The following is a 23420-nucleotide window of genomic DNA, read 5'->3' as shown; positions in this document are numbered from 1 at the left end:
GCCGCCGCCATCGCGCCGCGCTCCGCTCTCCGCCCCGGGGCGGGGCCGCCGCCGCCACCACCCCGCGCTGCCGCTCCTCCCGGTGTTTTCCGGGGTCAAGCGTCCCTGCCCGCGCCGGCCGCGGCTCGGGCCCGCCTGCGCGGAAAGCCGGGAGGATGGGCGGCGAGGCGAGCGTCGAGCTTGCAGCCGCCTTTAACACGTCTCGCTGCCACGCGTGGCCTCACTCCGCAGGCTGCAGGACCGCCGTGTCTGCGGGACGGCTGGAGAACCGGCGCTGAAAAAGCCGTACAGGAGCTCATCCCCGGACTGGGAAGAGGGTCCTGCTTAGCCTTCATCTTTCACGGAGGATGCGGAAGGCACGGCCATGGAAAAGAAACCACATTTCGTTAGGAGGGAGTTTCTTCCCAGAGAGRTGCCATCCATCTCGCTGGCGTTGCTGCTTGCGGCCGTCCTGCTCCTCAATGTCCTTCTCTACCTGTATCTCAACAAGTTTTCCAACTCTCTGGGACGTGTCGATACGGATCCCGGTCTCTGCCCGTTTGGGCACTTCAGATTGGGAGCAGTGAAGAATTGTACCCCGTGGCTTTCCTGCGAGGCCATAAATAGGGAAGTCAGGAAACTYAAGTGTGTTGGTGAAGGTGCTGTGAAAAAGGTGAGTTTGGATTTCCTTTCTTCTGTCCCCTGGATAAAGAGTTTTCTAGCCAGTTTGCTGGCTAATTAATGCSTGTACTGCTGTTATGATTATCCTCCCAGCAGCTAATTACTGTAGGCATCCAGGACCATATGGCTAGGGATAAGGCGAACACAACAGGTAGGAGAGCATGACCTGGGCCACCTCTCTGACACCAAACAACATCCAGCTACACAAGCAAAATCACAAATTGGTACAATCAGGGCAGAGTAAGACCAGCTGTTTGGGTGATATACAATGACTTAATTCATCTACATTGTCCATTCCAAAGAAAACTTAAGAAATCATGATGTAATTATGACATCAGAAGGGGCTTGCTGTGATAGCTACATGGCTGTACCTAAGGCTGACCGTGCCTGGTGACTGTAATTTGCCATTGTGACTAACCAGTTATAGGAAGAGGTCAGCAGCAGCTGGTAGCGGTTCATAGAAAAAGGCTCTCCACTCCACATGACTTGTCTCTTGTGTGTTCTCAGGTCTTCCTTTCTGAGTGGAAGGAGAAGAAAGTGGTCCTTTCACAGCTCACCAACTCAGAGCTGAAGGAGGACTTTCTCCATGGACTGAAGATGCTGAAAGCACTTCAGAGCAAGCACGTTGTCCGGCTGCTTGGCTACTGTGAGCAGGAGTTCACAATCCTCACTGAGTACCATCCTTTTGGCTCACTGAGAGGCCTGAATGAAACTCTGCACATTCCCAAATACAAGGGCATGAACACGTGGCATCGCAGGCTGATGCTCGCCATAGACTATGTGAGCGTCATTCGGTACCTGCACAGCAGCCCTCTGGGCACCTTAGTGATGTGCGACTCGAATGACCTGGACAAGGTTCTCTCTCAGTATCTCCTGACAAGTGACTTTCACGTTCTGGTGAATGATTTGGATGCTCTGCCTSTCGTGAACAGGAGCGCTGGCATGCTGGTGAAGTGCGGTCACCGGGAGCTCCGGGGTGAGTTTGTAGCTCCTGAGCAGCGTTGGCCCTACGGAGAAGACGTGCCATTCGAAGATGACCTCATGCCTCCYTATGATGAGAAAACAGACATCTGGAAAATCCCTGATGTCTCCGATTTTTTCTTGGGCCATGTTGAAGGAAGTGACATTGTGCGACTGCATTTGTTTGACATCCATGCAGCATGTAAGAGGAAGGACCCAGCAGAACGACCTTCTGCCCAAGAAGTCTTAGACACCTACAGGAAAGTTTTAACTCTGCTTATTCGGGAGGCGGCCATGCCTGGTGCTAGAGAAATGTTATAGTGAATTGTGAGGCAAACAACATACTGGAGTTGATGTTCTTCCTATATATGTAGCTTTCCTGAAGGACAAAATCTCTGTCCCCAGAACTGAAAAGAACAACTGAACTTGTACTTCTTGACTGAGAAAAAAACATCCCCCCAATCCTAGAGCTGTGCAAGCTTTCCATTGGCATGTTTAATGTACCATTGGAAGAGGAGGAGGGAGAAAAAGAAGTTTTGTGGGTGCAGGGGAAATTAGTTCCTTAAGAAATGATCAATTTTCTTTTGCAACATTCCACAAGAAAATCTTAAAAATTACAGAAAAACAGCTAAAAAAATTGGTCTACTTTAATTTGTTGGCAGAGAACTAGAGAGCAGAGACCATGGCAAGCCCCCCACAAGCTGCGTGCTGATTCCTGTGGCTTTGGCGCATATTGTATCCACAAAGCCCTCATCTACTTTCCCATGGAATAAAAGCAGTGGTCACTCAGAAAGAAGTAATCCAGTTCACTTCAGATTTTKGTGAGCTCCAGTGCCAGAGCTCCAGTGGAAGTCTCTCCCTGCTGCATTGGGCACGGGTTGTTTTTGGAGCTGTACAGCCATTGTTCTGCGGGCCCTGTATCCCACACCATCAAACATGTGGCCACTTTTGGAAGCAAGAAGGTGATGCAGATCCTGAAGAGTCAGCTTACAGGCACCCATTCTTGGTTTTCAAGACTTTGTCCTGTGGTATTCTCAGATGGGTTTTTTAGAGATGAAGCTGTAGTCTCTTTGCTCTTCTGTAATCCACAGAAATGACTTGGTGGAAAAGAGGAGAACAAAGAGCTGAAAGAGAATGCGACTTCCACAGCAGTGAGCATTAAACACAAGCTTTGGAAAAGAAAATTTCTGTATTCAGAGCATACAACTCTATTGGGTCTGAATTCAAAGTCCACTAAGCATAAAGGAAGGCTGCTAAACAGTTTCAGTGTGTTGGGAAAAAGCTTGTGGTACCTGCAGGGGTGTAACAGCCTGGTACCAACAGCTGGAGAGAAAGAATAATGATGCCTTAATCCCGCAGTAGGCTCACATTGATGGGACTGGGATCTGGGATGTAGTTGTTCCCTTGGTGAAAAAACAGGAATAATATGAATGAGAAACATGGACTCTGCCATTGTCCGCCTGAGGGCTTTCTGTGCTCTGGACTAAATCTCTGAAAGACTTAAGAGACAACTTTCATGTTTTGATTTGAGAGGTGGTTTGTAAGCAGAAAAATACATTGTCCTTTTTGCTGAAGAGTTTGGTTCTGTTCTTTTCTGTGCTGCTATTCCTCTTCACCTAACCAAGCCATGTTATGACTGCCCTGAGAACATGCAGTCAGTTCATGTRTATATGTTTAAATCCTGGGATCAGAATTTTATTATAAATGGGAAATCTTTCCTGCAAATTAGTAAATTCATATCTGATACTATACAATGGCACCAGGAGCCCTTTAAAAGCTGCTGATTATGCCTTTCCTTCCCCTCTGGGCAGTCTGTTTTCTTAAATTTGATGAATTCTGCCATTTTTCACTTGTCAGTCCTTCCTTGCAGCTTTCCTGCTCAGGTTGTCAGGAGGCAAAGCCCAGAAGTCAGGGTCTCCAAAAGAAAGCAGTGATTTTGGATGCTTCAGGTTTGTTTTGGACTTTGACTTGAAACACCTAAAAGAAGCCTGGGGAAAAGGAATGCTCTGTTTTAAGTGCGTCATCCAGCCCATGAACTCTTGACTTGTTATTGTTAGGGTTAGAGTTCTCCAGTTCCAGCATGAATACAGGACGTGCAACAGTTGGAAAAGTCTCCTGTTACAGCTCCTTGAAGCCAGGGATCGGGATCGGGCTTTAAAGGGCCAACAGTCAAATCTTTTGCACATCTTTTGCATGTTCCCCCCACAGTAACTCRTTACCTTTCATTAGCCATCATGTATACTTGAAAGGAAAATCAGCATCTGATGACTGTGAATAACCATCCCATGAGGGGTTTTTGTGAGTGTAGCAAGGACAGACAAGAAGAACCTGACAACYATCTTGTGCTGGTCTCCTGGGTTAACACGAGCTTCTGCTGGGGTTCTTGCTCTGTTGTGTACTGTTGCAGCTTGCAAATAGCCATACTAATTTCACAGAGTGGAAAAAGTGAGGAAAAATTCTGGTTTTGCATAATTACCTTGCCATGGAGATGACTCTCTCTGTTCCTGGATGAAACAGTTGCAAATTTTTTTAGGAAAAGACATGTCCCTAAACATTCACTCTGAGCAATGGGTTCTCCACATCTCTTCCCCATGCCCTCTCCAGCTTGTGTGTTGTCCAGCGTTGTATTTCAGCAGGAATAAATCAGATTTGTTCTGAATACAACATTATGGAGCTGCAGTTTCTTTTTTTGGGATGTTTCTGTCCACTAGGAAACACTAGATGGCAGCATGGTCAGTCTAGCATTAGTTATTAACAGCTGGCTCTTAAGCCCAAACATAGCGAGAATCTGGCCTTGCAGACAGTATTTTAGAATTTTGCAAAATTCCATAAATCTCATCGTGTTTGCATTAGTGAGTCTGAAGGAACAAGACAGATAGATACAAGGGTTGTCGTATTAGCCACACATGCCACACATACCACTTCCCTTTTAGCTTGCTCATGGTATTTGTGTACTTTACTCTCCATTTCTATCTCAGCCTGGCAAGACCAAAACCAAGTTTGTGTGCCAGCTCTTTCCAGTCTTTCAGTAAAATCAGACATTTGTACCCTATGCATCTTTCTGTTCTTCCCTGCTAACTCCTTCTGCATCTCATGATTGCATTAATCCAGTCCTTCCCAAATTTTCAGCTTCTTTTCCCTTAAAGAGAAGAGGCAAGGAAACACAGAGAGCGGGAAAAGAAGCAGGACAGTCCCACATGCAGTACTCTCCCCTCTCTCCAAATCTCTTTTCTGGGTATTTCAGTCTTTACCACCAATTAAAACCAACTTTGATAAACATTCAAGGACTTTGCTGCCTCAGTACAAGCAGCTTTTGTATGTCTTGTGGAAAGCATCAAAAGATGAAGGTCAGGAAGAGGCCTGCTCACAGCTGGGAGCCTGCAAGCCCCTCTCTACTCACTTGCTCCCCAACCAGCTCTAGAACAATGGGCATGACCTCMCTTGCTAAGACCTCTGCCACAGCTCTGGCTAACCTCAACAACAGCTGCTGGTTCTTATCTCAGGCTCAGATAAAGTATACCACATTCCCTGTCCTTTCCCACAAAAGTTGCTTCTCTAGGAATGGTCATTGCCATGTGTCCTTTTGTATTACTGTTCTTCCATCCTAAATGTCCAGTCAAAGAAACTGCACAAAGATGGAGAAGGACAAGAAGGACAGCTACAGAAAACTTCAGAGGAGGTTCCCCAAACCACCCTAGGTAGTCAGTGCCAAGGCAGATATGATCCCAGTCGTTCCAGGGCTTTTGTTTGCTGTTATCACCAAGATGGAGGCCCTGGGTCTGGCCCCTTTCCAAGGGACAGGACAATTCTTTTGCTGAGGTCTGTGTAACCACCTTGCCCTTCCCTTTTGGGCAATGCCTCCTCTGCCATCCCTGCAGGAGTCCCACAGCATACTGCACCCACCCCCAACCAACCAACTGCTAGACAAAGAATCAAAGCAGAAATGGTCTGCCAGACTCAGACTCAGGAAATAGCACCTGGTTCCCAGACTGAACTCTGGTGGGACACTGCTGTGCTAACAGCGGAGGACACCAGGAGACCTAGGGCATGGAGCTGAGCCTGCTGACAGTCTGGCTGCAGGTGTCAGCTGTGTCAGGGCTCACTGCCTTGGTCCAGTGATGTTGCCAAAACAAATTCCCAGTGGATTTCCCACTGAAGTTGAGCCCTTACCAGGTGGGTTTGTACCACCAGTTACAGAATGGAAACTGCCTGTCTCAGAGCAGAGTTTGACATTCAGTTCAAACCCACTGCTCCTTTCATTATTTCCTTGGAGCCATCCAAGGAATAGCACTGTCAAGGTTGTGCTGTTTTCCTTCCCAAACTGCATGCTGGCTGCACTCTTCTGGGGAGTCAAGTCTGATGTAGCATTTCCCATTTTGCGCTATGGACTTCAGACTACATCCTAAAAGGACTCCTATAACACTAAATCCTRTAGGGGTGAGCAGCCTTTATGGCAGCGCATCTGTATGTTTGACACCATCAGATTTAAAAAGTAGCACATGAATATCTACCCCAGCTCYTACCTAGGTCTGGGTAAACGCTGAGGAAGTAAAATGGACACAATGTATTTAACTGAACATTTGTTTGATTTTTTTTTCTTTTTTGCAGGATAGTTTGAAAATCTATGTTGCTCTATATTTAATAGAGCGGTAACTTTAAAATGTATCAGAAGTTTAGAATACCACACAAACTTTTTGAAATTCTGTCACAAGCTCTAAAATAATATTTTCCTTTGGTGCCACATAAACAAAACATCAGATCATTATCTTTGTGAAACAGAGGCAGTGCTGTTTGCCAAATATAATTTGTGAGGTATTTGGCAGAATATGCAACTGTAAACCGATTCTATCATTATGACTGTTAWGTCTTACCAACAGTCAAGAGACCCTGGGAACAAGAAAAAAGTGGTTCTCGAGTTCTTCTASCATGATATAATGTGTACATTTGTAGAGTCCAACCAAATAAATTACATGCTAGATGGTACTTTTAAAAAAGAAAAAGGATTTTGTGGTTTTATTTTAATTGAGACACTGTATACTTGAGATGATCACATGATTTCCAATAATTGTCAATCTCTGTTCAGAAGTCTATAATCCAGTATTTATCAGGATTAAATGGTGAATTTATTTACATTACAATGATATTTTTGTCTCAGCAATTTTTGATTCTGTTTAACTCTGGCTAACTCAAAATCCATTAAAAATTACACACACACACAGATTCTTTGGCCATAATTTTCAAAAGACCAAGCTTACTGTTTCAGCATTCACATTTTGGATATGCAGTAACTGGATTTTAAAAACTGATAGCATTCAGTAGCTCTCAGTCAATTTTCTAGTAGTTGCTGGATGCTAATGACCTTTGGAAAGTGAATTCTTTCCCTGTAGAGCTGGAAGACCCTCTTAAACAATTCTCTTGATAAATCTATGACACCAAAGATGGTACTTTTATCAAGTACACTCTGGATTTCTTTGTGGAATGAACAAAGTCTCCACTTCTGTTAAGGTTGGGATTTTTATGTGTTTTTCTCCCAAAGAGCTCATTCCTGGGATGGCGGAGGCATGGAGTGTTGTGTCTAACTCAAACTGAAACCCCCACAGTGTACGTGCCTGTAATGTTGAAAATTTAGCCCCTAAGCTTGGGTCTCCATTACCTATGTTTAGTTTATGCCAGTGCCATGTATTATTATTACATATTATTAGTTTGGTGCCTACATGCTTTGATCATAGGCCAGGATTCTGCGGGTCAGATGTTACAAGGCACAGCACAAAATGACAGTCTTTTGCCTACACTCAGCTTTAGATAAGAAAATATAAAACAACTTATGTCCTCATGCATGAACAGCACACACCCATCACACCTCATCCAAGCCACAAATAAACATGCTACATAATCTATACCAACAGGTAACACAATTTCTCACACACAGAGGCCTGACTACACTCTGGCCAAATTCAAGAGTTGCTTTCTTTCCCACTTCTGAATATGCTGTAGGAGCCTAAGATTGAAACAAAAGACCAAGCTATAAAAGGAAATAAAATTGTACCAGACAAGCTAACCTACAGGCTACAAACAAAAGAGTCMACAAACTTTGGTGTTTGAACCAGGCTCCTCAAGGAAGTCATKCAGAAAGTCTGCATCCCCAGAACTCCTATTTCTACAGGCTGGTAAGGGGAAGATCACCCCTTTTCCTTAGGTTTGCAARGCTGTCACACTCAGGGCAGTGCCAGATGTGCTCCTCAGTCTAACTCTGTCTTACCCACTGATTCACATTTACTAAAATCAGAGGGGTATGGGGAAGAAAACCTGTCTCTGCCTGTCTTGTAGGTTGGGGGCGGGTGGATTATCAGAGTCTTGAATCAAGCATTTCATTACATCAAGTGGACCAGGCAAGGCTGAGTGAGGCAAAGTCTGTTGCTGTGTGCTGGAGGCTGCAGAGAAAATTCCAGGACCTGAGGTCATGCTTTGTGGATACAGGCCTTGGTTTCCTTTGCATGGGAAGCTGCATGCAGAGTCGTGGGATGTTCCAGTCCCTTCCAGGGTTGTTCACAGCAAGCTGTGGGGTTAATACAAAAAGTGTCTTTAGTTACAGCTTAAATACAGCTTCTCTCCTCCTCGTACAAGGGAGCCTGATCTCAGCTGAGGTCTAAAGATAGTAGTGCAATATAAAGAGCACTGAAGTTACTTACATTTGTTTTTCCACTTTTCTTCCGAAGATGTGTAATGCTTTCTTGTCAGKCTTGTTAGCAGAAAAGTTCAACATACTAAAAAGCAAATAAAAAGCCTCAACTTCACAAGAAACTGCTTAAAATCCCTGTGAAACCACGCTTAATTAACTGTCTTTTGTCGTGTTGCGTAAGTCACTTTTTTTTTATCTCTCTTAGTGGTTTCCACAGTTCTGTGCATGGGTGCCATCCCAATTTAATAACCTAGAATTATGTCTAATTGCTGTTCTATCCTCCTTTCCCACACCATGTGGGGCAAGGAACTTTTCTCATGACAACAGTGCCTTAGGWTTTTGTTTTTTATATTGTCATTTTCACACATATTCTTTTATGTGCTGATCTAAGGGCTCTGAAAATGAATTTGTTCCATACCATGGAAAAATGGAAAGAGGAAGACTTGGAACCTCTTGAAGTGAGAACACAGCTCCCCAAAGGACAGAGTTTCCCCAGGCTGATGAGACAGTGGCAAAGCAAGTGCCATCCAAATGAGATGTGTAGACTCCTGACACTCAGTCAGGGCACAGAGCATTTCCCAGGCGCAGGAGGTGTTATTCTGAATGTTTGACATAGGTTAGAGAAATCATGCCATAAAAATACTRGGGTTTTCCCCCTTTAWGGTCTTACAAAGAGTGAAGAGAGGYAACTGTAACACAAGCACATAYCCCAAATATACACTAAGCAGARGGACATGAACCATATCCCTGATGTCCACATTGTAACAGTTCTGGTATCTGAAGGAAGATACTGTAAAAGGAAGTATCAGTGGCAGAAGTGGATAGAAACAAGCAGAAGGTCCAAGTGAAAAGCACGCCTAACCTCTCAYGTAGCTCAAACATTCCATATCAGGCAGTAGGGAAAAAAAAAGTTTGTGTGCATGTGAGTGTTAGAGCAGCTTAGTTTATCTGCGTCTCATTATGGAGTTCAGAAAACTCTTCAGTTCTCAGCTGAAACACTAGCAGAATCCTAGAATTGTGCTCTTTGGCATTAGGAGCACATGGACCATTGATTAAGCTATGTTATTCCAGCATCTGAATATCCAGCAACTCTCATTGTGTCACAATAAACCCGCCCCCCCTCCAAAAAAAAAAAAAAAAAAAAAAAAAAAAAAAAAAAAAGGCCAACAAAACCAACCAAAACCCCCAAATCTTTCAGAAACGTCTCTATTTTGACAAATTTAAACTTTCACATTTAGTTCCTGTGTACAAAGCCAGAGCTCATGACAGTCTGAACCTCTTTTTCTTTCAACACCACACACTGCAGAACTGCATTCCACATGATTCTGCTGCCCCTGCATGAGCACCGACCCACCAGGAGGTGACTCCATGMCTGCCAGAAGCTTCTAGAGCTTCTCCACACTCCTCCTGGTCCCACAYCCATCTGTGCCTTTCCTCTTGGATGCTGGCACCACAAAACCAAAAAACTTCATTATATCCCCTGAGCCCATATCCCTGGAGAGAAGCAATCCCTTCTGCGTGTCCTCTCTCCAAGGGTCTGGTAGCTGGAGSGGAAATGAAAGTATGGGAACGTGCCCCAGGGYCCCACAGACAGTSCAGAAAAATTGGATTTGTTACCCARCATGYGAMAAGCCGGTAATCACACACCTGAAAGAGACACTGATTATTCCTGAAAGGAGGGTGCAGCCAGGCGGGGGTCAGCCTTTTCTCCAAGGTAGTAAGTGACAGGACAAGAGGCCTTAAGGTGGCCYTAAGCTGCGYCAGCATAGGTTTAGGYTGCACATTAGGAGKGATTTCTTCWCAGAAAGGGTGATTTGACTCTGGAACGGAGTGCCCAGGGAGGTGGGGGAGTCACTGTCTCTGGAGGTGTTTAAGGAAAGACTGGTCTGGTTGACAAAGTGGTGTCTGGACATAGGTTGGACTCGACGGTCTCAGTCAGAGCTCTTTTACAACCTGTCATTTACAGTTGCACAAACCCAGGTGCTCGGTGGAGTATTGCACATCAGGCGCGCCGACTATCAAGATTTTTTTCTATCTATGCATTTGAGCAAGCAGCAGCACTACTGTTCACCGGCGCATTTTACACTCAGCATTATCTATCATTCATTATTCCCGGCTCCCCTCAGGACCCCCGCCCKCCCCGCCATGGCGCCTCGCGCCGCCATGACGTCACTTCCCGGGGCCGCCGGGGCCGCCCCTGCCGGCCGCGCTCCCCATGGCGGCGGTGGTGGCGGGGGCCGGCGGGGCGGGCGGCGGCGGCGGATCCTCGGCGGCGCTGGGCGACGGCGGCGCCATCGACTACTCGGTGCACGAGGCGTGGAACGAGGCCACCAACGTGTACCTGCTGGTGGTGCTGGCCAGCCTCGCTCTGCTCGTCTACGCGCGGCGGTGAGAGGAGGCCCGGGCGGGGCGGGGCGGGGCGGCGGCTCCCGCGGGGCCCCCTCGTGGAGGGGCGACACCTCTCACCGCCTTGCCCCCTCCTCGCAGGAACAAGAGGAGGATTATGCGCATCTTCACCCTGCCCCCGGCCGCCGAGACGCCGCCCGAACCCAACTTCTACGACAGCATGAAGAAGATCCGCCTGCGGCAGCAGCTGGAGATGTACTCCATCGGTAAGTCAGAGGGAAGAGGGGCTCCCCCGGGCCTGCGGGCKTCTGGGGACCCTTCCTAAAAGGGTTCCTAAAGGGGTGGCCTCGAGCCTTGTGCGGTGGGCAGAGCCTGGTCCTGTGGCACCATGTGAGCAGGGGTTCTGCAGCAGCCAGGGCCGCAGGACTGTTGCTTGGGCAAGTACGGAGCGCTGTGCAATTCTCTTAAAGCAAATGTCAAAACGAATCCCATGTTACACTTTGAAAGAGCTGGGAGCGTCTGGATGTTGTCAAAACGTGGACGGATTTGTAAAAGTTGAGAGGACTGTGGAATCATGAGCAATACAACCACATAAGTTGAAAATAAATGAGAATTTTACTGTACCAACACTGTTGCTGCTCCCATCTTATTGCTGAAGGTCAGGATGGAGGCAGGAAAGAGCCCCATGCCCCTGATATTCCAGTGGTCCAATTCAGAGAAACACCTGACTTTGCTTCACATCTGCCATACATGTATGCCTAGAGGAAATAAGTGGGGGAAAAAAGAAAACAACTTAGTGATCTGAAACCACCTTCTAAATGCAAAGATTTGATGTAAAGATTCTTTACACCAGGCCATTGCGTTCTGTAGGAATAAACTGGATGTTCTTTCTGCAGTCGAAGGCCTGCTGATGTCTGTACCACTGCACACRAGTCTTTGGTCTCCCTTTGCCTTGCTAACCAGATTAATTTTGAAGTCAATGTAATTGTTAGCTTGTGGCTTACATATTGTGGAGATGAGCAACGTGGACATCAGCCTGTTGACGGTTGAGTTGTTCAGTTGAGCCTTTCATTTTATGTATTTTTATTTTAATAAGAGGACCTGAATGGAATCATARTTCTCTGCCATTGATTTGCTGACATTTTTCCATGACTCTACTGTTGATCATTTGCAAGGCCACATGCTAAATGTGAAGTTCCACATGGTGACTGAAACTTCCCCTTGTGTGGCTGTGGCTTAAATTACATTCTCTGATATTAAGTCTACTTGTTGATGGTTGTCATAGTTATACGTGTATACATATATATACACATATGTATACATATATATGTGTATATACAATACATAGTAATAGTAATAATAATATATAATAAATGGTATATTGGTGTTGATTGGTGTTTCTTTTTTTCAGCAAGGAAGTATGAACAGCAGCAGCAGCAGCCACCAAAACAGACTGAAAGCGTACAGCTCTCAGTGGAGTGAAGCCCACAGTTCTGTAGGAACTCAGGATATATATCCAGTGCTGATTTTAAGAGTCAATGTGGAGCTATTTTCAATGCTTTTTAATTGATACATAGCTGAAGGCAAGGGGGAAAGGAAGGGGACTGTCCCTAAAACTTTGTTCTWAGTAGCTTTTCTCTGAGCCTTTGTGAGGTAAACAGAGTGCCTGCCTACTGGAACATTCAGCATGAAAGCACCCAGCACAGGACAGACCTGCTCAGAGAAACCTGCGGGTAGGGAAGTGCAGTCTTACCAATGTCTTAAATTATTTCTCTCTGCTAGCACCTTGGAAATCAGCTCCTACCTTCTCTGGCAACAGCACCCTAGAGAAAGCAAGGCAGTACCAATCTGCCTGGAAACCCTTGTGTTCCTTCATCATGAGTTGTCAAATTTGCTGAATACAGTCAATAAGTGTGAATGAAGGCACTGTGGYCTTACTGCCTGGTGAAGGTGAACAGCTTTGAGAGCCCGGAGTGCTGATAGTGGTAGTGCAGAAAAGTTCTGCTCTCTTTGTATTTGGGAGTTGTGTATGCAGTACTGTGAACCTTTCCTGGAGAAACTTTGAGAAGTACACAGTGAACTACACGAGTAGAAGACACTTAAAGCCACTACTGTAATGTTAATAGCAAGGTGGTTAGCYTAATCTAGTCAGATTGCTGTAAAGAATACTCTGTCTATAAAAATCTGTATAAGCAGGTCACAGCTTATCCAGAAGAGAYTTCACACTGCAGTTAATTTTTCTTTCTAGGTAAATCTCAACATCAGTGAATTAAAAGGGTTCTGCAGCACTTACTTCTAAATAAAAGCATCTAATCATGAAAACTACTTGAAGATGTATCATGCTGTAATWCCTAAGGTTACACAACTTGAGTTGGCCAAGTGATGAACAAACAGCACAGCGCTGGGAGTGTATGTCCAGGAGTTTTCTCCTGTTCTGTGTTGAAGTCTTGGAGCAGTGGTGAGCAGCACTGCGGTTCCATTTAGATATGAAGAATGAATATGAGATAGGCTTTGAGCACCGGATGTTAGCGGATTGAAATAATCTGTACTTCAATATCTGTAGGGGCTGTAAAACGTGAACTCGGCCGAACTTACAGTGGCAGAAGGTTCAGTGGGTTTGCCCCATAAAAAGGCACCTTTGGGTGAAGGTTGGCCCCCCGTGACAGCTTCCTCGCGTGTAAACCGCGGAAAACAGCAGGGTCGCTCCGTGGGGCCGGGGGCCACGGAGAGCGGGGAGAGCGGAGAGCCCCGGGGCTGCCACTGCCATGTCTTTCCCGCGTTACTCTGGCCGTGCGATATCCCGGCTCCGCACCGCGTCCCCGTCACTCAGCGGGGTTTACGAGGCACAGAGCCCCGRGCGCGGGAGAATCCCCCGCTCCGCATCCCCCTTCTCCCCCCGGAACTGCGCCGCTTCCCCTCGGCGCGACCTCACTTCCTCCCGCGCTTCCGTCTCCGGGACGCGCCGGGTGCCGCTGCCGCTGCCGCCGCTGCTGCCGCCGCTGCCGCTGCCGCCGGTGCTGCCGCCGCTGCTGCTCGGAGGCCGGAGGCGCCCGCCGGGCGGTGAGTGGGGCCGCGCCGCCCTCGCCCCCGCCGCCCCCCGTGCCCCGTCCGCGCCGAGGGGAGGGGAGGGGTCGCCTCGCCGGGAGCCGTGGCGAGGCGGGAAGGGGCCGCCCGAGGAGAAAGCACGGTCGGGGGCGGAGAAGGGGTGTCCGGGTCCGGCCGCATCTCCGCGGGCGGGCTGCGTGCCGCCGCCGGGCCGGGCGGGCTCTCCGCTCCATCCTCCGCGGGAGCGCTCCCCGCGTGTCCCGTACCCCCGGTTCGCCCCGCGGGCGCCGCAGCGATGTCCCGGCACGGGGTCTCGTGGCTGTCCGGACGGCTGAGCCCTCCCTCCTTCCCACCGGCCCTGCCCACCCGGGCGGGCAGGCAGGGAAYGGAGCTTTTCCAATGGCGCATCTCTGCCGGCGCCGCTGCCCGCCGCAGCCGCCCGGTGCGGCTCTTTTCGCTTCAATGGAGCAGCATGTCAGAATGAACCCGCACCTCCCAGCTTTCCCAGCACAGCCTTCTTTCGGGCTGCAGATAATAATTTCGCAGTCTGTCTTTCAGCTTAGCTGAAAGCAGCGTGAAGGGCTTAGAAATCTGGAGCAGCGTGCGGCTTCGTTTGTATTCATGGACCTGAGGCAGTGGCCCGAGCATTTCACAAACTTACTTGCCTATAACAAAAAGCTTGTAAGAGAATTTCCAAAAGCAAAAGGTTTTTCAGGGTGCGTGCCTTTTGCATGTGTTAGGGTATTTGAAGAATGCTGCTTGAGCCATGAGCGAAGGGCAGGTTGTGGTTTGTTTTCCTGGCTAATGCAACCACTGAAGTTCTGTCCCGGTGAAACTRTACCCTGTTCTGCAGGGGGTTCATATTTCAGTGCTACAGTACAAATATGTGTTGGGGTGAGAGGTGTAGTCAGCTTTTGAAATTTTACCTCAGATTTCTGCAGATTTTTACCTGTTAATTCACAATTCTGCATGTAGTAAAAAATTAGTCCTTAAAAGCAAAGGYAGATAGAGTGGAGAGACAATAGATTTATTTTTCAGGCTTATAGGCATGCATGGGGACGAATTCTCAAACTCTCTTGGAACTTTGTTCATGCAGAATTGTAGATGTTTTGGATGGGGCAACTTTATGACCTTAACAAAAATTGGGCCAAAGTTATCTTCTATTGCGTGTGTTTTTGAGAATGCTGTACAGGGGGAACTCTTTTCTAGCTTAACCAATACTGTCTAAAAAGCTGTTATGATGTGTAGATTTAGTGGTGTCTGATCACATGAAGCATGTGAGGGAAGGCTTTCTAAGCAGTTAAAACGTTACATCTGTAAGAAACCCCAGAAAATCATTAACAAGTTGCTCTCGATTATAAYTACAATGTTTCTGTGAATCTGACCACTCTTTTGTCTCCGTGTGAGCTGCTGAACATCAGACCTTTGTTCTTTGTAAATGCAGTCTTCAGATGSCGTTGCAACCATGACTCTATAATCTTATGTGAAAACTATAATCTTCTGTGAAGYGGTGGAAAAGTCATCTCTCTCCTTGTAACCAAAATGTGGCTGGCTAGGTTTTTTACTCATCGCTGCACAGAAGATCAAAGGTTTTTGGATAGAGCTGTATAAATTCTATGACAAGGCTCAAGAGGGTYTTAAATATTTAAGCTGTGAGTGTGTCTGTGTTTCAAGAAGATATCTTAAACTCTGTGKGCCTTGTAGTGAAAATATCCTCCTCCGTGCCACAAGCATTTTGCATTTCAGTTYGGTGTTACACGCCCGGATAGTATGAACCGGTATGTTCAGGCTGAGCCCAGATGAGAACGGATCCTGCAGCAGCTGCCAGGATACCTTGTAGCCAGCCATAGGAGTCAGGAATATCAGCAGTGTGAAGCTCCCGTGGTCCTAAACTTGCTGTCGAACTTCCCTTCCAAAGCTGACTGATCGATTGAGGAGACCCAGAGAGGAAGCCTTTGCTCTACCACTTGTGCTGCTGGTGCCAGTAGAAGCTYAGAAAATGGGGAGAATATCCCAGTGCTTTTGTCTGAGGACAGTTTGCCGGAAAGCTTATTCAATGCAATGCACAATTATTAATTGAGAATATTCTAACCAGTGATGAATCTTCCTGTAATTTATGTTTTGCATATATGATTAAGCAGCATTGGCCAAAAGCCTGGTGACAGCACAGGGCTCTGGAATGTTTCTGTTGCCTGGGCAGTTTATTCATGTTAGCTTACTTCCGTGAGCTTAATCGCTCCTTTTAAAGTCCTCCTGAACTCAGGAGTGCCGCTGCTGTTGAGCAAGCTGAAATTATACACGCTGCAGAGAGAAAGGTGGGTATGTTGCAACTTAACATCTCTTTTGGAGGAATTGAAAAGATTGTGCCCCAGCCCTAATTTCTACATTAAAGAGATTGAAAGTTGTCATTGCATGCCTTCTTCAACAGGGAAGCAGCACCTTGTTAAAAAACGTGTTATTAAATCCATGATGTCTTTGGCCTGTTATGCCTAAAGAGCAACAGTGTTTGGAGTAGGCTTGCTGACGAAGTGGAGTCTTTAGTCATGGTTGCTTATGCTCTAGATCAGAAGTAGTGATCAAAAGGCGTTCTCTTTCCCCTCCAAACACTTAAATTGTGCTTTAGTCACGGTWAGGAACCTGGGTGTTGCTTATTAAAGTAGTTAGTCAAACAAAAAGGYAGCACTTGATCTTGTCCTTGAGACAGAGCTGCCACTGAAGAGCAGAAGGTTTCAGTGCCTCAGGCCCTCGGGAATGGAGGTAAGATCCTTTACTTTGCAGCCCCACTTMTGTTGTGGCAAAAGAGTTAAGGGCTGTACTGCAGTTTTTTGTAGTCTTAAGAAGCACCATCAGAAATTGGCATTACCTGAGTGGACGGGACTCTCTGCTACCTSAGTAGCTGGCAGTACACCCCAAAGCCAGCACAAATGTCTCATGAGAAATCTAACATCAGGGAATGGAAATCCGTGCTGCTTCTTCCATAACAGAAGGCAAGAAGAGAGGAAGAAAAAAGGCACATGGTTTTATTAGGAGCAAAAAGCTCAAGATTTTTTAAGGCAGTAAAATCCTGCCTTAATTACTTTTTCCCTAACTCAGATAAAAAAAATGGCTGATAAAACTTCTCAGTGCTCAGTTTGCTCAGTGAAATCTGTGTTTGTGTTGAAAAGACTGAGAGCCTTTTTAAGAATGAAGATATTTTGCCTTATTTTTGCAAGGAATGTCTAAGCTTTGGGTGTTACTTTAATAATAATAATTCCTGATCTTTTTACGGAATATCTAAACTCTGGGCGTTACTTTAATAAAAATAACTTCAAACTCCAAGATTAACAGAATTGCTAAAAGGAATTAGTTCTCAATAAGAAAAACAATAAACTAACTTTGGAATTTCTGAACCAAGCCCTCGAAGGCAATTTGTGGCAAAACTCCAGGAAAAAAATCTCATTTTTATAAAATAGTTATATATCTTCTTTCTCACTTATACCTAGGCACTGCTTTGAAGAGTGGTTGTCTCCTTGCAGATGCCTAGGAATGAGGTGTTTTAAGAGAATTTGGTTTAATTTTAATCTAGCAGTAAAACAAATTTATCTTGAAAAGGGGCTGTTCACATTTGGGATTTACTGAAAACTGTAGTCGGAGAACATGCTTTTTACATTTGCATATCTGAAGAAGAACTTATATCCTGAGTCTGCAAAGGAGTAGTCCCCTTCAGTTTCTGCTTGGCTGTCAGACTTGCTGGAACTGGTTTTGGACATCCATGATGCATAAAATGCACACGTGGACCTACAGCTTGCTCCTGAGAAAGACCATGGTTTTGATAATAGAAACATTTGTCTTTTTCGTAATGGAGTAGAACTGGTATTTTGAAAAGATTCAGCCAACAGGAGGGCTGTATTACTTTCCAAAATATCCTCTGGATCATCTTGGAAACATCGTTTGTAATATGCTCTTGACTGACAGCATAGGGTGTGAGGCGTAAATTCCTGAGCASGAAAGATGTATGTGGGTTGTGCAATGGGAGACTCCATGTGATGTCGTTATTTATGGTGCTTCTCTCAGATGTCTTTCTGGGACTCAAAACAGCTGCTGTGAACTTTACCCAGTGCCGAGTACTAGGTATGTTTGAACCACTATTTTGCTGTTGCTTGGATCATGGTGATAAGCAGKACAGAGCCAGGTTCTGTGACACTGGTTGAAAGAACAGAGCAGAACTTCTACTGATTGATGAAACCCTTGTAGGGGGGAAGAAGTAAGAATATCACCTTCATTGTGGACAATAGGGACTGATAGCTGAAGGCTACCCATTCCTTTGTGCTGTGATATGGAAGGAAGAGTTGACTGTCAGAGGAGGAAGACTTGCTTTTTCTTTTCAGGGAAAGAAAGCTCTGAAGGATAGAAGCAGAGGTGCAGATTTTTCACTCTTACCTCTTTTCTTCATGACTGTTGTTAAATGGCAGCAACCATTGTTTGCAGGAGCTTTTCCTTGCTTTAGTAAAGAGCTGTGGATTGTCATGCGTTTTTATCTGTGGCAATGTTGTTGTTAAACAGATCCAAATCTACAGTCAGATAAGGCTCGGAATAATTGATGTTTTTAGCTCAGCTAAATAACTGAGTTCACATGATCTGCGAGTGGCCAGCGGGATTTTTTTCTTAGGCAAAGTATGTACTGCTTGTWTTGTACATTTATTTAAAGCTAATTTTATCACAACAGATTGAGAATTCTAGCAACCAAAAATACCTTAGTCGAGTCCATTAAAAAATTTTCCTTACCCAAAATCCGTTCCTGTGTGTGACAAACAGAAAATATCACTTCTTCTTGATTTCATAGTCTGTAGTGACCCCAAAGTGGTGAGAGCATTGCACTCTGTGCCTCTGAGATTGCTTTTGCCACTGCTGATGGGAGAATTGTTCTGTATCATTACTGTCTTCCCTTTCAACCTCAGCACATTCTGAAATGCCAAAGGCAAACCACTCGATGGCTGATCAGAGGTCCTGGCCATGCTGGTATGGCAGTGCTCCGAACCTTGTGGCTTGGACCACTGTTTGAGCATTGCCTAAGAACACTGTACAAGTACTCAGCTCARTTTCTTGTCTTTACACATGTGAGACACAGGAACAGGAAAAGGTTTATGGCCTCTTGGAAAGAAAGTRTAAAGATTGTTACTCTTAAACAGAGTTTCTAAGACTGTAACACCRTGGAGAGGGCTTTGAGAAATACGGCGTGGGACAATTTTACTGCCATTATGAGACCTATACTTTATTGACTAATCAGTCTCTGATACTCAAGTAGAGAAAGAAATTGCATGTGTTTGTATTATTTTATGAAGCAACTGTTGACTAAGTGATGCGTTACCAGTTCTTTTAGTGCTGTTTTGAACATAAAAGAACTCCATTTGTTTCTGGACGATAATCTGGAACAGGCTTTTTCTCTCAACCTCCTGCTTGCCTGAAGGTTGTTCCAAAGAGGGATGAAATGGTGTAATTTTCTTTGGGTTGAGGCACAGAAGTATTCTCTTGCCATAACTTAGCAGTTCCAAGCCCGTAATCACAACGTTTGTGGTAAACAGTGATGACTGTGTGGTATTTCTCACAGATGCTGTAAAAACTCTGTCATCTCCTTGGGGGGCCATCTTCCCGTGAGATACCAGCCTTTCTCTCTTTCTCTCCTGAAGATTTTGGGACTAAACCTGTGGCCTGGAGTYCAGAGTTTTAGCTTCAAAGGCTTAGAGAAGAAAATGCAGCCCAAGTAATGATTGAAAGCAGGACTATATTTCTGGGAGACAAGAGGTTCCAGAACTTCAAGTGTGTTTTAAGAGTCTCCCTTTCTTGTCTGCTGCTTGCATATATAAATTTCCCACCCCCCAAACTTTTATTGAATGAAGGTGTGTCTTTAYACCTTTGATGCATGTTGCAAATGTTCTGTGAGCAGAAACAGCCAAGAGCACTGGAACTTCAGTGAGTACTTGGCATAATGATCATGATGGATATGAGCTCATCCATAAGGAACAAAAGTAGCAACATCGGCTACAGTTATTGCACAGGGGAACCTGCAGCCCGCAAGAACATCAGCTGAGAGCAAAATGGGATTGGTGTTGTGTGGTTGGACTTCGTTGTTCTTTGTTCAGGCACAGAGATGAGAGGGTAGTTCTTTGTTCAGAGAGATTCCTGTACAGCCTTAAAAAGCCCAGCATAGTATGCTTCTTGTCTATTCTTTTGTGAGTAAATTTATCAGAATMTTTAAGGGAGGGTTCAGAGAGCACAACACAGAGCAAAACATCTTGCTTATAATTAAGGGTGGCAGTTACGGATTGGAAAACATCATAAAAGTGAGCTTGCAAGATCTAGAAAAGGGTAGGGCCTGCTGAAGTCTTCATGGAACTGCCAACTTTCCTGCTGATCCCAGAAATGTAGCTTAAAGAAATGTTGCTAGATATCTGATAGAAGCTGCTCCATTGTTGCCTTAAAGATCCTCAGATTATGCTCCTGCTCTGTCGCAGGGCATAGTATGGCATGGCAATTTCTGGTGCAAGGCAGGCTGGASCTCTTGGAAGGGGAGCAGAGGTGGTTAATGGCTCTGCTAGTTTCCATAGTGCAAGAACAAAGGGATRTTTAAATGACATTGAAAATCATTACATTTGAAGTTGGCATGAATACACCACACCATATTACCAAGGGCAAAAGTTTAGTTGGATTCCAAGCAGACTTGGGGCCTTATATATATAAAGACAATGTCCAGAGTTGCAGTAAATAGGATTAAAAATAAATTAAGCACATAAACCTTCATGCTAATTGATGAGGTCAGGAAGGAATTTCCCTTTTGGGTGAATTACATCATTGTTCACTACCTGAGCTGTTCCACCTTCTAAAGCATCTGGTCCTGATCACTGGAGGCAGGATTCACAAACAAATRGACCAGCAACCTGGCCTGTCGTGGCAATGCTTTGCTTACACTGCCTGGGTAGGATCTTGTTGAAAGGGTTTGAGAACTCTATTTTTTTTAGGGTTTTCTCTGGCCACCTGTGCTGCAGTGTATGTCTGCTTTTCCAGAYTCTCATTGGTGAAGCAGGACAACTGTTGTCCAAGTGCCTTTAATGAATCCTGAGAATTGCCTGCTGACATGTCAACAGCAGCCCACACGGAGATGGAAGATGTGATGGGCTCATAAGGCATTGCAGTGTTGCTCCATAAATTCAAAGGTAGCTCTTTGAGCAGCTGAACTAGTGACGGTGAGACTTTCCTGCAGCTTTCTTGGTTTTGGTGGCACTGTGGTACCTTAAATATCTTTCCTTCTTCCTCTCTTACCATTACACAGCAGTACTGTTAGCATCCCTGATTTTCCCAACAATAGAGTGCCTGAGCAGCTTCTCACTGCCTTGTAGTTCTTGGGTATATTTAATCACAACGTGCTGTCTCCCTGATGTTTGTGARCCAGACGTGTTGCTCAGGGGGCTGCCTTGGTTACTTACTTTCCCAGTCTGCTGTAGGAATTGAGCACCTGTCAAATCTCTATGCYTTTGAATGAGATTAGGTTGGAAATTGGCCTTATAGTTTGCATGTCTGTGCATGGGACAACCAGTGTGCTTATATAACCATTGTTTTTCTTGGGAAACAAGGAACAATGTCAGTCTTGCAAGCAAGTTGCTGTGGAATATTTTTTCTCTTAAAGCGATTAGGTGCATGAAGAGTTACACCAAGTAATTGAGGCATGTGTGTTTTTAAAACATTCACTGTTTAATCTTTTAAGACTTTCCCCAAGGTATAAAGGGAWGGCTTCCTTGCCAAAATACTGTAATTGAGTTAACATTCTGGGAGGTTTCTGTGTTTTGTTACTGAGCTACAAAGCTTCAGAACTTCTGTTACTGAGCTTCTGCTGGTGTTGGAAGGAAGGAAGATCAAAGTTAGAAGTACCAGCCTGCCAGTAAATTGTCTCTTCAAAAGAAAACTGAAAATTCCTTGGTTGTTTCAGGTGGCAGCCAGCATCAGATCTTTTTTGACAATTATTAATCTTTTCCTGCAGCTCTCTTTCTGCATGAAAAAGTGGGCAGCCTGGATGTCTTGTAGATTGTACGGTGTGTATGCTGACTGTAGACATCTGATTAATGAGTGAGGATGTCAATAATAAATTGAATTACTTGTCCTCAGTTAATTTCTGCTGCTCAGAGAAAATATGGTATTATGATGACTATGGAACAGTAAAATTATGGTTTCTGTTTTTTGTATACAGTGATCATCATGATAAGAGATTAAGAATCACTGTGGTATAGAATAATTGGATGGTTTATGGACACCTGCTGGATGTCCTRACGTGAGACATTTGTGGCTGCCTCAGCTTTAGTGCTTTTGAATGCTTGTAAGCTCTCGAAATCTGTGATGTTACCTTTCCTGAGTGGGTAGTAGCACGTCTCAGTAGCAGACATGGTCACTGAGGCATGAGCTTTCAGGACTGGTTGCCTTCTAAGCACTTTTGAGGGTAAGGACTTAATCAAGAGTTCAGAAATGAGGGAATATGTATTTTTCTTGGACATACAGTCCYAGCACAGCAAATAGATTTCTGTCCAGTTACTTTAAACCTATTGTTTCTGCAATACACAGAGCACTCTYAGAGGGTTTCTTGTTTTCACTGTCTAAGGCTCAGTTATCTTCTCGACTGTGATGTGCAAGAACCAAAGCCAAGACTTTCTGTGCTCTGGTAGGATCCTATCCCTACAGCTGAGCCTCATTTCTGCTGTAAGACAGCCAAAATGATGCCCTGTTTCACAGGAAGGAGTTGGTGAAGGACTACGCTGTCTTTCTGATTCATGTGTATGGAGCATGGTGTTGTCAAGTGGTTTTTTGCAGAAGAAAAGAGGATTTTAAATGGGACGTGGAATTCTGAGAAGTTTAGATGGTAGMTGATAAGATGTAGGGTCTGCTCTGCTTCTGGTATGAAGAGGTTTTGATGCTAGTGTTTATTTAAAGATGGCCTTAACCCTGAAAGGRAGAGATAAAATTGCTTTCATGCTTCTGTTTCACTGAGAGCTGGCTGGCAGAATGGTTTTGGTGCCTCCTTATCAGCCCTGAAGGCTTCGTGGCTGGGGAGGCTGCAGAAATAATTTCTCGTGTACCGCTTCATTCATCATTCAGGCAAAATTGTAAGGCAGGCAAATGGTTTAGGCTGCATGTTTGGACACAAGGTGGCTGTGTCTCCATTTTGCAGATGAGTCATTCCTTTGCTGTTTTGTTGTCAGACTCCAAACAGTGCTGCTGTTGGCTTTGGGCCTGCTCAGTCCCAATTTGTGGATGGCAGAAGCAGATAGGCGAGTGCCCTCCACCCCAGTGCCAKATTTGATGACATTTTGAAAATACCTTAGGCCTTTGTTACTTTGTAGTTACATTGCTGTAATGCGGAGAAAGCTTTGTCTTCTCTTGTACCTGATAAGTGGACAAAACCACAAATGTGCTGTGGAAGTTGTGTGGAGTAAGGAGAAATGGGGAAGATAGAGGAGAGGCTTACTTACATTTTTGTTTTTCGTCTCAGTTGTGGGCTAGAGCTCTACTCGGACAAGTGAGTAAAGATAACTGGCATTGTTTTCGGTAGYGGGTAAGTCAGCAGATGGGTCAGCAGTTTCTTTTAGTTGAGCTGCCTGCCACAGACTAGTTCTGCAAGCTTGGCACCCGATAATATTTTCCACAGYATGTAAGGCTAGCTGGTACAGGATTTCTCCAGCTCGTCCTGTCAGGGTCAGAGGTGCAGATT

The 23420-nt window shown here is 45.3% G+C and overlaps 2 protein-coding genes and 1 long non-coding RNA gene across 9 annotated transcripts in view; 2 read left to right on the top strand and 1 right to left on the bottom strand.

Moving 5' to 3' along the window:
• Positions 1 to 66: 66 nt before the first annotated feature.
• On the top strand, positions 67 to 4267 carry POMK (protein O-mannose kinase). Its single transcript, XM_057370734.1, has 2 exons — positions 67 to 652; positions 1168 to 4267. The coding sequence occupies exons 1-2, from the start codon at positions 365 to 367 to the stop codon at positions 1939 to 1941; spliced, it is 1062 nt and encodes a 353-aa protein (XP_057226717.1). The 5' UTR covers positions 67 to 364; the 3' UTR covers positions 1942 to 4267.
• A 28-nt stretch (positions 4268 to 4295) lies between these two features.
• On the bottom strand, positions 4296 to 13390 carry LOC130576241 (uncharacterized). Of its 2 annotated transcripts, none has more exons than XR_008965647.1 (4): positions 13241 to 13390; positions 9947 to 11403; positions 8310 to 8384; positions 4296 to 8176 (listed from the first exon to the last, which is right to left on the bottom strand). It is a non-coding gene; the product is annotated as an uncharacterized LOC130576241 (long non-coding RNA). The 2 variants fall into 2 exon arrangements; XR_008965648.1 differs by having other exon boundaries at positions 11270 to 11403.
• SMIM19 (small integral membrane protein 19) overlaps positions 10481 to 23420 on the top strand; it is a 27824-nt gene continuing 14884 nt past the window's right edge. For 3 of the 6 annotated variants that reach the window (XM_057370735.1, XM_057370740.1, XM_057370739.1), the window contains exons 1-2: positions 10481 to 10687; positions 10787 to 10911. In XM_057370735.1, coding sequence (XP_057226718.1) covers positions 10515 to 10687; positions 10787 to 10911 — 298 coding nt within the window. In that variant the 5' untranslated portion in view covers positions 10481 to 10514. Of the gene's footprint in view, positions 10688 to 10786; positions 10912 to 12056; positions 12971 to 13389; positions 13706 to 23420 lie in introns of those variants that run through there. The other 3 variants (XM_057370737.1, XM_057370741.1, XM_057370738.1) reach the window with 2 other exon arrangements.

Source organism: Malurus melanocephalus, unplaced genomic scaffold (genome assembly GCF_030028575.1).
Source record: "Malurus melanocephalus ecotype Western Australia unplaced genomic scaffold, MMel_1.1 scaffold_131, whole genome shotgun sequence".
NCBI classification, from domain to species: domain Eukaryota; kingdom Metazoa; phylum Chordata; class Aves; order Passeriformes; family Maluridae; genus Malurus; species Malurus melanocephalus.
The sequence above is the reverse complement of the archived record's forward strand: the minus strand, read 5'-3'. Positions and strand labels throughout refer to the sequence as shown.